The 12788-nt window shown below is 44.1% G+C and overlaps 1 protein-coding gene across 3 annotated transcripts in view; it reads right to left on the minus strand.

The window, feature by feature from the left end:
• Nucleotides 1-1546: 1546 nt before the first annotated feature.
• POLR3GL (polymerase (RNA) III (DNA directed) polypeptide G (32kD)-like) overlaps nucleotides 1547-12788 on the minus strand; it is a 14877-nt gene continuing 3635 nt past the window's right edge. The window contains exons 2-9 of one of the 3 annotated variants that reach the window (XM_010832777.1): nucleotides 9573-9656; nucleotides 6758-6925; nucleotides 6297-6426; nucleotides 5385-5453; nucleotides 4790-4846; nucleotides 4480-4553; nucleotides 4236-4349; nucleotides 1547-3714 (exon numbers count right to left, since the gene is read on the minus strand). In XM_010832777.1, coding sequence (XP_010831079.1) covers nucleotides 3628-3714; nucleotides 4236-4349; nucleotides 4480-4553; nucleotides 4790-4846; nucleotides 5385-5453; nucleotides 6297-6426; nucleotides 6758-6883 — 657 coding nt within the window. In that variant the 5' untranslated portion in view covers nucleotides 6884-6925; nucleotides 9573-9656 and the 3' untranslated portion in view covers nucleotides 1547-3627. Of the gene's footprint in view, nucleotides 3715-4235; nucleotides 4350-4479; nucleotides 4554-4789; nucleotides 4847-5384; nucleotides 5454-6296; nucleotides 6427-6757; nucleotides 6926-9500; nucleotides 9657-12788 lie in introns of all 3 variants that reach the window. The other 2 variants (XM_010832775.1, XM_010832776.1) reach the window with 2 other exon arrangements.

Below are 12788 nucleotides of genomic sequence, written 5' to 3' on the forward strand. Positions count from 1 at the left end.
TGGGCTGAAGCAGTTTCGTAGAAAGGACTGCTAGATGCCTGAGGTATCTTTAGCATGTCCAGCTGAAAATGAGGTGGGGAAACCCAGCGGATGGAATGAGTTCAGCAAAAGTTGGACACATCTTCACCTTTGTTCTCAGGAACATTTATGTGGATTCTTGCAGTGGATCAACAACGACTTGAAAGATTCCTTGTGGATGTCTAAATTCTGCTTCATACATGAAGAATTTGAGACTCATAGACTGGATATGACTTCCCCAAGGGCACAAAGCTATGAAATGGAGAAACTAGGACCACAAATCAGTGCTTTGCCCAGTTGAAATGGCAGCTTTCCCCCTTGGCTTAGTTCTTAAACTAGCCTACGCCTACAAGCCACCCTTCCTTCCTTTCAAAGTTCAACAGCAATAAAAATGAATTGAGGGGACTTCCCTGGCGGGCCAGTGGTTAAGATTTCTTCCATTGTGGGGGTGGCTGCTGGGCTTGATCCCTGGTCGGGGAGCTAAGATCTCAGATGCCTGGTGGCCAAAAAATAAAACAGAAGCTATATTGTAACAAATTCAATACAGACTTTTAAAAAATGGTCCATATTAAAAAAAAGTCTTTAAAAAATGAATTGAGGAAAATATGTGTCTTTTTCTCACCAAATCATGGGTGTTCTGGGCATCCAATATTTGAGCCTCTAATTTTCTTCAGTTTCCACTCCCTATCTTCTAAACTGCATGTTGCATCTCCCATTCAGCACTCCTTCAAATCACCTGAGTCCCTGAGCCTAAACCTGCAGACCCCGATCTCAAGCTTCCAGCCCAAGGTGGGAGGGGAACAATAGGCTATGGCACATAGGGTGGGGAAGGATACGATTCTTGCCCAAGAATCTACCCTGCCTGCGGCCTACGTCATGGGCATGGGAATAATCTGTTCAACACAAGCAAATACATAATACAGGGCTGAGCAAGAACAGTGTGGGGTCTCTCTAAGTGTTTGTAAGCAATGTCTTGACCTCAGCCCTTTCAGATGATCCTCCAGAGGACTAGCAGCCCCCCATGCCATGAACTGAGCCTTAGGCTTCAGCTTCAGCCTGCCCAACAGAGCCTATGGAAAGTAGGGGAAAGGTCAATGGAAACAGTTTAGCTCATTCCTGGAACCATTCCGGAATCTGGGGAAGCTGCTGGGTCCCTTGTCTCTGGCTTTGTTCAGCAAGGTCACCTGCCAGGAAGGACAGCAGGCCAGATATGAAAGAGTCCAAGAATGGACTGATCTCTCTTGACTCTTGGTCTTTGAAGCAGTACGACAGATTCCCCAGAGGCCACTCTAACCTTTATCCTTTCCCCTATTTCATGGGAAAAGGATGTACGTGTAAAGAGGCAGACGGAGGTGTGTGTTCAGTCTCTCATCTAGAATTCTTCTTTGTTCCCACTCTTTTTTAAGTACACATGCTGGCATTAGGTGGGATTTAGGAGGCCAGCTGTGCCCCCTACATAGACACAGATCTAGTTAACCAGATAAGGTCTGGTGTGTGTGTATATGCAAGTGAGTTAGGCAAAAGAAGATTTTTTTCAGGGTCTTTTATTTTTGTTTCTTGCTGATTTCTTCCTAGCCACAATCATGGTGTATGTCTATGGAAAACCCCTGAGACAGGTCCCTTGGCCCCTCCCTCCAACACACTCACACAATACCTCAGAGAACTAGAAAAGGAAGCACATCAATCATCACAAATTGCTCAATAACTCTGGAATGTTCTGTTTCTATTTCAGCTTCCTTCTCTGTTCTTGTGGCTGCTTCTTCTTATCACATTTACTACCTAATACTACCACATCCAAACCTGGCTTTTAAGGAGCTTTCCCTCAATGGAGTCACAGCCCCTGTTCCTTCTTCACAATGGGGTCAAAAATATCTAACAGCAGATTGCCAGTCTCTATCACTTGATGCCGCAGGGAATTCAATCTGCCTGCCTAAATATGGCTGGGGACTTTCTTGAAGTTTCTCCCGCCTCCCATCTTTATGGCTTTCAAATGTTTAGTAAGGTCGCTATGACAGCATCCACAGCTCTCTGTGCCTGTTTCCTTATCCAGTCCCTATTCTGGACACGCAGCTTGCCCGTGACTGTTGCATGTCAAGTGGCTGGAACCAATCAGTACGTCTAAGGCTTCCTCAGAAGCCAATCAGAGCCTAGGGAAGTGACCTCACCCAACGGGAGGACTGTGTGGGCGAGAAAGCACCTCCTAGAGCAGAGTGTCCCTAAGTCACTCCCTTTCTCCGCACCCTCCTTACTTCCTGTAAAGCAGTACTGCCTACCCCATCCCCCTCCACACCAAGGGAGTGAGAGAAAGGCTAACTAAATTCCACAGAAGAGAAACTGCAACTCAGCCACACAGCAGCTTCTGCAAGTGGAGAATAAGATATTCAGTAGGCTCCCTCTTCACAACACACCCTTCAAAGTGGGGTTCCCAGGGTCTGGAAGAGGGTGAGTGAGTGTGCTAAAGAACAATCAGCACCTCCTCCCTCTCCACACCTGGTTATCTTGACTCCACAAAAATAGCTGTAATCATTCCTTGTAAACAAGGACAAGATCAAGGTCAAGTGTGGGAACGTGAGAGCCTATGTCCCATGAACACATGTGAACAGAGACAATCACGTCCCCATTGCCTGAGGACCAGAAGCTCAGAAGCCAGCTGGTCTTCAGGGCATGGGCTGTTTACAGCTCACTCTGTGTAGCCCTGCAGATGAGTTCCGAATGTTCCTTGGCAGAGCTAGTTTGGGAGTAGCTGTCCCACCATGGGGGTAGGAGGGAAGGGGCAAAGAACAGGAAGGCTGTAATGCCCAGTGTGTTACACTGGACTCTCAACAGGTAAGGAGAGAACAAAGGTTTACTAGGCATCCCCTTCATTCCTCCAGCCCTCTCCTAACTAGGCCTCACCCTAGACAGAGAGACAGATAAAAACATTTTATTGAAACTGTAAAACTGCCCTTATTCCTCTTAACTGCTCACACCCAGAAAGAACTATAAAAAATAGTTAGGGGCATGTATACAGCTATCTCAGCTCTAACAACTCCAGTCCTTGTTTTGACCCTCTTTTTTTCCTTTCATACAACTGAGACACTGGTCCTTTGCCCTTTTCCCCAAGATATCAGAGGAGATACCACACCACAGGAGAGAGGGAGGGTAAGGGCAGAAAAGAGAGCTATCTACTGTCACTCTCCATTTCTGTCTCCAGGGACCAAACAGGTTGGCTGGATTCTAAGCAAAGGATTTGCTTGTCCACAAAACCAAATAATAGGAGACAGTTAGTCTCTGTGTACTAAATCAAGAAAGATATGAAGGTCCAGGGTATTGTTTAGAGTCTGTCTTCAGTATATGCTGCTGCTAAGTCACTTCAGTCGTGTCCGACTCTGTGCGACCCCGTAGATGGCAGCCCACTAGGCTCCCCTGTCCCTGGGATTCTCCAGGCAAGAACACTGGAGTGGGTTGCCATTTCCTTCTCCAATGCATGAAAGTGAAAAGTGAAAGTGAAGTTGCTCAGTGGTATCCGACCCTCAGCGACCCCATGGACTGCAGCCTTCCAGGCTCCTCCATCCATGGGATTTTCCAGGCAAGAGTACTGGAGTGGGGTGCCATTGCCTTCTCCGGTCTTCAGTATATAGCCTCATCCATATTGTCATCACTGTCACCCCCAAAGTCCTCCCCATTGTCAAAATATGACATGATGTAATCAGTTTCCTGAAACAGAAAAAAAGGAAGGGAGGAAGAAAGGTTAGGTCAGGCATGCTTTCAGCATTCTCCTTTCTCCCTAGGTACCAGTCTCCTCCCCTCCCAATCACAGCACTCCAGGCTTGGGAGGTCCCTGCAAGCTGTAGTTCACTCTTAAGAAGAGCCTAAGGTGGCTCAGAGGATAAAGCATCTTCCTGCAATGCAGGAGACCCAGGTTCGACCCCTGGGTTGGGAAGATCCTCTGGAGAAGGAAATGACAACCCACTCCAGTATTCTTGACTGGAGAATCCCATGGATGGAGAAGCCTGGCGGACTACAGCCCACAGGGTCTTGCAAAGAGTCGGACACGACTAAGAGACTTCACTTTCACTTAAGGACAGATAAAGCGGAGGGTACTATCTTTTGTGGGCAGTATCTCCTTTGGCCCTCCAACCCTCTGAAGAGAACATCCCTGGTGGACAGAGTTGAGATCCCTAGAGCTTATGAGTGGAAAGGACGGGGGTCTGAGAATGAAAGGTGGTTCCCTTTACCTCTTCATGTTCCTCTTCATCATACTCCTCTTCTTCTTCCTCTTCCTTCTCTTCTTCTTCTTCTTTCTCCTCATCTTCCTCTGAAGTCACTTCTTCCTCCTTCTTCTCCAGAGTCTTATGTGAGCATGAACAGGAAGAGAAACCAGACTAAGCTCACAGAATGGGGAGAACTGAGGCACCCATGGGCCAAAGCAGAGGAATGAATCTGGGGCCCAGATGGGCTCTATTCACATTTCTTCCTTACCTCTAGTTTCTGTATTGTTTCCTCCTTATCTTCTGTGGTCTTAGGGGGTCTCTTGGGGAGTATAATGGTGGTCCCTGGTGAGAAGATCACAAGGTGAACCATGAGAGAGCAAACTTCCTTCTTAGCTGTCACCCTCTTGCATAGACCATGTCACTTTGCTGCCCTCCCGTGGCCACCAGGGCACCCAGCAGCCATACTGGGTAGATGGGGTAGGTAGGCATCGGGAGAGCAGGCAACACCACCAGCAGCCTTGGCCCTCCAGTTGATGAAGGAAATCTCTACTTTCCCTCCTTTTCCCAGATACACTCACGTTCCTTCTGTAGCTTCCGCACTCGGATCCTTAGCTCCCGGGGCAGACGTCGCCAATCTAGAAACAGCGGGAATGTAAAAATCAGCCAGACTCTGCCTGGGGTCTCCTAAGAATGGTAACTCTTTTAAAGGAGAGATAAGGATCAGGATTTCCCTGGTGGCTCAGAGGTTAAAGCATCTGCCTGCAATGTGAGAGACATGGGTTCGATCCCTGGGCTGGGAAGATCCCCTGGAGAAGGAAATAGCAACCCACTCCAGTATTCTTGCCTGGTGAATCCCATGGACAGAGGAGCCTGGTGGGCTACAGTCCACGAGGTCACAAAGAGTCGGACACGACTGAGTGACTTCACTTCACTTCACTTCAAGGATCAGGGTAAGGGTCAAAGTTGCTTGGAACAGAACTGTGGTTTGGATACCTCCAGAGGAGTAGGGGACATTTACCAGGTTTTTAGATAGAGCTTGTGAGTATGCTGGAGCACATCTAAGCCTTCTGAATAGGGTGGAGGTTGGGGACAGAGGAGGGTGGATAGGGTGGTGGCTTGAGGCAGCTCAAGCATTTGAAAGAAAAGAAGTCAATGTAAGGGCCCATCACCTACCAGGGTTCCAATCGATGGCATTGTCAATCGGCCCTGACATCTGATATTTGTCTGAGTAACGTTCCACATCTGAGGGATCAGAGGTCAAGGGTCAAAGTTTTATCCTATCAGAATCCTCGGGTTCTTCCTGAGGATCTAGCCCTCTCAAAACTCAGAAATTGTCTTCCTCACCCCAAACCCAGAGCCCAGGGAGGGCAGCTTCAGTGAGGACCTTCAATACTCTTTTAACCTGTCTTTTCACCACCCCAAATTGCAATGTTTTTGCTATCTCTCTTAACCCTAAGGCATGGCTATATTGACTGGGAGTGTGTTACAGTGGAAAGTATACTAGAGCAAGAAAATAGGGTTTCTGTCTTCCCTCTACTCCTTGTTCACGGGAGTAACTTGGGCAAGTCTTTTAACTGTCTGAACTTCAGCTTCTAGAGCTTTAGGAGGAAAGTACCAGTTGTCAATACACTGAAATACTATACTTCCACACCAACTGGTAAATACCCACTATCCCAGGCCTCCCAAGTATGCCCCCTTCTCCAGTCCCTCCTGGCTCCATGACCTCTCCATGAGCCACAAACGAAAGGGCTAATATTTTAATTTGCAGGGCTTCTCAGAGACCCTTCTCAACTCCTTCTGACTGGTTAGTGCCTGCAATATCCAGATTGTTAAAAATTTTTAATACACCTCCCCATTTATATCTGTAAAATGGGCACCTTAATACATAAGCTCTCACTGTCCAAGACTATTGTGAAACTCAAAACAAACCATGGATACCATAATGCATTTCAAATGCAGGGGTAATTACTATGATCTCCCCAGCTAGGCAGTGAGCTTTCTGTGTCTCTTCTGACCTCTGTGGGGCCCCAGTGGTGCTAAGTACGGGGCACTACTCACGAAAGGCACTCAGAACATTCAACTAACCTCTCTTGGGGACAGCAGGCCGGATGAAGTAGGGGAGCTGCCGCATGGCGCCTCGAAGCTCCTGCTTCAGGGCCAGGACATATTCCCCTTCCTCTCCTGAGGGCAGAGGCACTGGGCGGAACTCCAAGGGCTAAGAAGGCAGAGGCAATGGTCAGTTCAGAGAAAAAAATGTTGGATCTAGGAGGGCCTCTCCTCTCCCCACACTTCTATCCAATGCTCCCATTGAGCAGGGGACCAAAGGCAAATGCTGGGAGCAACACAGAATTTTGGAAGCTGGGGAAGCAGAGTATAAAAAGTAAGGGCAGACACTTCTAGTCTGGAAAACATCCCATGTAAGTTGCAAGTACAGAGACAGGGAGGGGCCAGATAAAGATGATTTTGATGACCCAGGAGGAATCCAGGATAGCATACAGTCAGTCAAGGGCATAAGGGAGTCTTGGGAAAGGTGGGCAGACACTCACAGGGAAGAGTGGAGAAGGCTGTAGGGTGGGTGGGGGCAAAGCATCCCCCTTTCCAATGCCCACAGCCTCCACGTTGAAGGTCAACTGGCCCCGGCCACAACCCCGGCCCCCACCCCGGCTGGCCATGATGGAGGGGGCCTGGGGATTCAGACATCCAATGGGAAAAACCTGATAAAGACAAAAACAAAGAGAAAAAGTACAGTAGAGTGGACAGGAAACCAGGGAGGTACAAGACACTCAAATTGTTTCTCCCAGAGACCTGAAAAGCCAGTTTAATTCAATGAATTTTGAGAAGGCATGGTGCCAGGCAAGGTATTTCTGAAAATATAAATAAGGATGAGACATGGTCCCAACAGGACAGATAATTGCAACATGGTGTAACTGGTGTAACTGAAGCACAGGAGGAAAGTGACTAGACACTTGGATAAAATTTCCCTATGTTCCCAAGTTAACTGGATGTTTATCATCAGATGCATACCTACATATGATCTTTGAATTCTTTCTCTCTCTCACTTTCCAAACCCAACTAGGCCCCAATTCAATCTAATGCAATGCATTTCAGCAAAACATTTATTAAGCATCTACCATGAAAAAGGTAGTGTGTTAGACACTGTGAGGGAACAGAAATGAGTCATCAGTCTCACTGTCAATTGGTTGGGGGTGGGGGGGGGCTGTGTGAGAAGAAATATTACACTCAAACAGATCTTTTTAAATGCCACTTGGAAACACAGAATCTTAGAACTGGAAAGACACATGGAGTCTTCTAGCTCAATAATCCTCCCAGTACAGTACTACCTTCTGTAAATTGTCAGTCATTCAGCTTCTGGTGGCATTTTCCTAAAGAGATGGTGTCCTTTTCCCCCAAGGCAGCCCCTTCCATGTGATCAACTGTGATGAATTGAAAGTTCTTCCTGCTACTGTAACTGAACTCTGCCTCTTACCATCATTTTTGAAAAACCGGTCAGATAGGCCGGGAAATTCAAGAAAGTCATCAAATGAAAAAGAAACTTGAAAGAAATTATATCCCAGTAGCAGGGAAGATACCTAGCACCCAGATCTTGGTTTCTCATACCACTCTCCAGCGAAAGGAACCAGGGCTTCTTGGAGAAATGCAGCTTCTCCAATGGGGCAGGAAATACACAGGATGAGACTGAAGTATCTTGTAGTGCCAGAAAGTAAGAAAGTGCTCAAAAAACTACACACACATTGATGGGGCTCTGTCAAGGTACATAAGAGGCAAATGAAAGAGCTCCCAATGGCCAAAGCCTGAATAAGTTGAACCATAAAATAAAGTAGTATTGGAATGTAATATCAAAGTATAAGAAAAATATCCAGAGACTATACTGATATATAAATAAACATTTGAACAAATTAATACATGGGAGAGGAAAAAAAATCCCATATGCAGAATTCTAAATAAATTATGTAGAAAGAAAGCGTTAGTCGTTTAGTTGTGCCCGCCTCTTTAAAACCCCATGAACTGTAGCCCACCAGGCTCCTCTGTCCGTGGAATTCTCCAGGCAAGAATACTGGAGTAGGTTGCCATTCCCTTCTCCAGGGGATCCTCCCAACCCAGTGATCAAACCTAGGTCTCCTGCATTGCAGGCAGATGCTTTACCATCTGAACCAGCAGGGATTCCACCCTAAAAGGGGAAAGTGTAACTCCTCACTGCTTAAGTATGGCCTGTGCATAGGGAATTTTGTCCAAAACAATTTTGGAAAGGGTGGGGGTGGTAACTTTACGGTATAGAAATTGGACAAGCATTATTTCAGTCAGGTGACCAAGGTCAACATGAATGACTTTAAATCATATCATTAGTATGTACCCTTGTGTGCTCAGTCATGTCGAACTCTTTATGGCCCCTTGGACTGTAGTTCACCAGGCTCCTCTGGCCATGGAATTTTCCAGGCAAGAATACTGGAGTGGGTTGCCATTTCTTCTCTAGGAGATCTTCCCGACCCAGAGATTGAACCTCTGTCCCTAGCGTCTCCTGCATTGGCAGGCAGATCCTTTACCACTAGCAGATGTGATATCTTCCTCCCCCAAACTGATACCCCAGTCTGTAAACAGGAGGAAAAAAGCAGACAAATTCCAATGGAGAAGCATCTTAACAATATATGTGACTAGTACTCTTCAAAACTGTCAGGGTCATCAAAAACAAGAAAAGTTCACACTTCCATTGTAAAAGAGAGCTGTCCTAGTGGTAGCATTCTTAAAAAAAAAAAAAAAATTCCTTTTGTTTTCTAATTTCAGAAGTAAAAGTAAGTCAAGTCACTCAGTCGTGTCTGACTCTGCGACCCCATGGCTTCTCCGTCCATGGGATTTTCCGGCAAGAATACTGGAGTGGGTTGCCATTTCCTTCTCCAGGAGATCTTCCCAACCCAGGGACTGAACCCAGGTCTCCACATTGTAGGCAGACAAACAATGGTACCCCACTCCAGTACTCTTCCCTGGAAAGTCCCATGGACGGAGGAGCCTGGTAGGCTGCAGTCCATGGGGTCGCTAAGAGTCGGACACGACTGAGTGACTTCACTTTCACTTTTCACTTTCATGCATTGGAGAAGGAAATGGCAACCCACTCCAGTGTTCTTGCCTGGAGAATCCCAGGGACAGGGGAGCCAGGTGGGCTGCCGTCTATGGGGTCATACAGAGTCGGACACGACTGAAGCGACTTAGCAGCAGCAGCAGCAGCAGAAAACTTGAAAAGATACAAATGAGGTATAAAGAAAAACATCTACTAACCACGATGTAGTAATAATCATTATGAATATTTGCATATGCATCCTTTTAATTCCACTTCTGTATTATACGTACAGTTTGTGCATATGTAAGTGTCTATATATATAGACATAATAAGGCCATGATAACTAATTGTAATGTGGTATCCTGGACAGGATCCTGGAACAGAAAAAGAGCATTAGGTAAAACTAAGGAACTCCAAATCAAGTATAGACAATGTATCAATATTTATTCATTAATTATAACAAATATACCATATTATTATGTTAATAATAGGGGAAACTGGTGCCAGGGTGTATGGAAACTTTTTGTACTATCTGCTCAGTTTTTCTGTAAATCTCAAAGTGTTTTAAGAAATAAAATCTATTAATAAAGAAAGAAACATGAGTTATCAATTCAAAATTCACAGTTCTCTGACCTTCCTTGTTTTTAGTTACCCTGACAGTTTTATTAAAGATTACTGGTCAAATATATTATAGGATGTTCCTCTATTGGAATTTTTCTGAGGTTTTTCTCTTGATTAGACTGGGGTTGTGGATTTGGAGGCAGATGATCAACAAGATAAAGTGACACTTTCATCACATCATATAAGCATACATACTAATAACATGTTAGTTATGGAACAATAAGAGACAATATAATACATAATCGTGACCTCTCAAATTAGTGGTTCATGATAAAATTGCTCCCACAGTCCAGAGAAGAGAGAAAGCTAAGAGGACTAGGATGGTGAGGGGAGGCTTTAGGAATCACAAGGTCCCAAGTTTGGATCAGGCCTTAAAATCATGTTTCCTTTCTTTCTTTCAACAAATATTTATTGAGCATCTACTGTAATCTACTATAACTTGTAGCTCAGTTGGTAAAGAATTTGCCTACAATGCAGGAGACCCAGGTTTGATTCCTGGGTCAGGAAGATCCCCTGGAGAAGGAAATGGTAACCCACTATAGTATTCTTGCCTGGAGAATCCCATAGACAGAGGAGCCTGGCAGGCTACAGTCCATGGGGTCGGAAGAGTCAGACATGACTTAGCAACTAAACCACAACCACCACCACTATAAGCCAGACATAATGCTAGACAATGGAGATCATGGTGAATCCTTTACTTTAGACATTCAGCTTTCCTTTGATAAACCATATCTAATAAACTGTTATCCAGCTTCAATTTAAACTTTTTAGCAAATCTTTTTATCTCACTTTACAAGTCATTCCATTTTTGGATAATTGTTCTTTAATCAAAATCCAACAAATAAAACAAGAAATATATGACTCAACAAAATGCACTTCACAAAAGATGTCAGGGAAAAAAGATTTAAAAATATATACAAGGTAATCTATTTTGTCAAACTTACACACACCCATACATATAAGTAAAAAAGTTGTTCTTTTTCAAAAAATTAATTTATTTTTTATTGAAGGATAATTGCTTTACAGAAAAGTTTTTCTTAAAGGGTATACAACAAGAATTAACATTGGTTAATTTAAGGTGATGGGTTTTGGAGATTTTTTGGTAATATATATTTTAAGCATTGTTTTTCCTCTGTACCAAAAAGGTATTGCTTTTATAATAAGAGGAAAATATTCATTAGAAAATTAAAAATATAGTAACTGAATAGTAGATGAGATTAACAATATGTAACAGGAAGGAGAGGGTAGGGAAATGTTTGCTTAAGAAATCTAGAAAGCTTCAAGTCCAACTGCCATGAAATATGTGAGGAAAAGACAGCTGTTAATGAGCTATCACCTCACATTAGTCAGAATGGCCATCATCAAAAAGTCTACAAACAATAAATGCTGGAGAGGGTGTGGAGAAAAGGGAACCCTCCTACACTGTTGGTGGGAATGTAAACTGGTACAGACACTATGGGGAACAGCATGAAGATTCCTTTAAAAACTAAAATTAGAACTACCATATGACCCAGAAATCTCACTCCTAGGCGCGTACTTGGAGAAAACCATAATTCAAAAAGATACATGCACCCCAATGTTGACTGCAGCACTTTTTGCAATAGCCATGATATGGAGGCAACCTAAATGTACATCGACAGATAAACAAATAAAGACGGTGTGATACATATAATACAATACAATGGAATATTACTCAGCTATAAAAAGGAATGAAATTCTGCCATCTGCAGAGACTTGGATGGACCTAGAAACTGCCATACAGAGTGAAGTAAGTCAGAAAGAGAAAAATCAATATCATACATTAACACATATATGTGGAATCTAGAAAAATGGTGTAGATGATCTTATTTGCAAAGCAAAAATAGAGACAGACGTAGAAAACAAACATGGATACCAAGGGGTAAGAGGGTGGGTGGGATGAATTGGGAGACTGGGATCTACATATATACACCATTGATACTATGTATACAATAGATAACTAATGAGAACCTACTGTGCAGCACAGGGAACTTTACTCAGTGCTCTATGGTGATCTAAATGGGAAAGAAATCTAAAAAAGAGAGGATATATGTATACATACAGCTGATTGACTTTGCTGTGCAGCAGAAACTAACACATTGTAAAGTCTAATAAGAAGTAATAAACAAATAAACAAAAACAGCTGTTAGTTAATAGATTAAACTGTGATCTGACTTAAAGAACACATTAGGTGAGAGGTCCTGTCATCTGACTTAAAGAACACATTAGGTGAGAGGTCCTGTCTTATAGATGAGAGAGAGGGAGTAAGAATTTGCCATTGTGTTTTCAGGCCCTTTCAAGGGAAAACACTCTTAACTAGCCAGCTTAGGTATCCCTCCATCTGATAGATACAGTTCTATCAATGGAGACAGGAGCTGTTTTGATTGCAAAGCAGTGAGGAGTTAAGAAAAGGCCATGAGCTTTGAGGTGAGACAAATCTAACTCCATTTCCACATACTGACCAAGTGACCCTCAAGAAATGTGGGGTAAAAAGAAGACAGATTTGGAAGAAAAGTTATGACCAACCTAGATAGCATATTCAAAAGCAGAGACATTACTTTGCCAACAAAGGTTCGTCTAGTCAAGGCTATGGTTTTTCCTGTGGTCATGTATGGATGTGAGAGTTGGACTGTGAAGAAGGCTGAGCGCCGAAGAATTGATGCTTTTGAACTGTGGTGTTGGAGAAGACTCTTGAGAGTCCCTTGGACTGCAAGGAGATCCAACCAGTCCATTCTGGAGATCAGCCCTGGGATTTCTTTGGAGGGAATGATGCTAAAGCTGAAACTCCAGTACTCTGGCCACCTGATGCGAAGAGTTGACTCATTGGAAAAGACTGACCTTTGTTGGCAAAGTAATCTCTCTGCTTT

The sequence above is a fragment of the Bison bison genome, unplaced genomic scaffold, assembly GCF_000754665.1.
Source record: "Bison bison bison isolate TAMUID 2011002044 unplaced genomic scaffold, Bison_UMD1.0 scf7180017862269, whole genome shotgun sequence".
NCBI classification, from domain to species: Eukaryota; Metazoa; Chordata; class Mammalia; order Artiodactyla; family Bovidae; genus Bison; species Bison bison.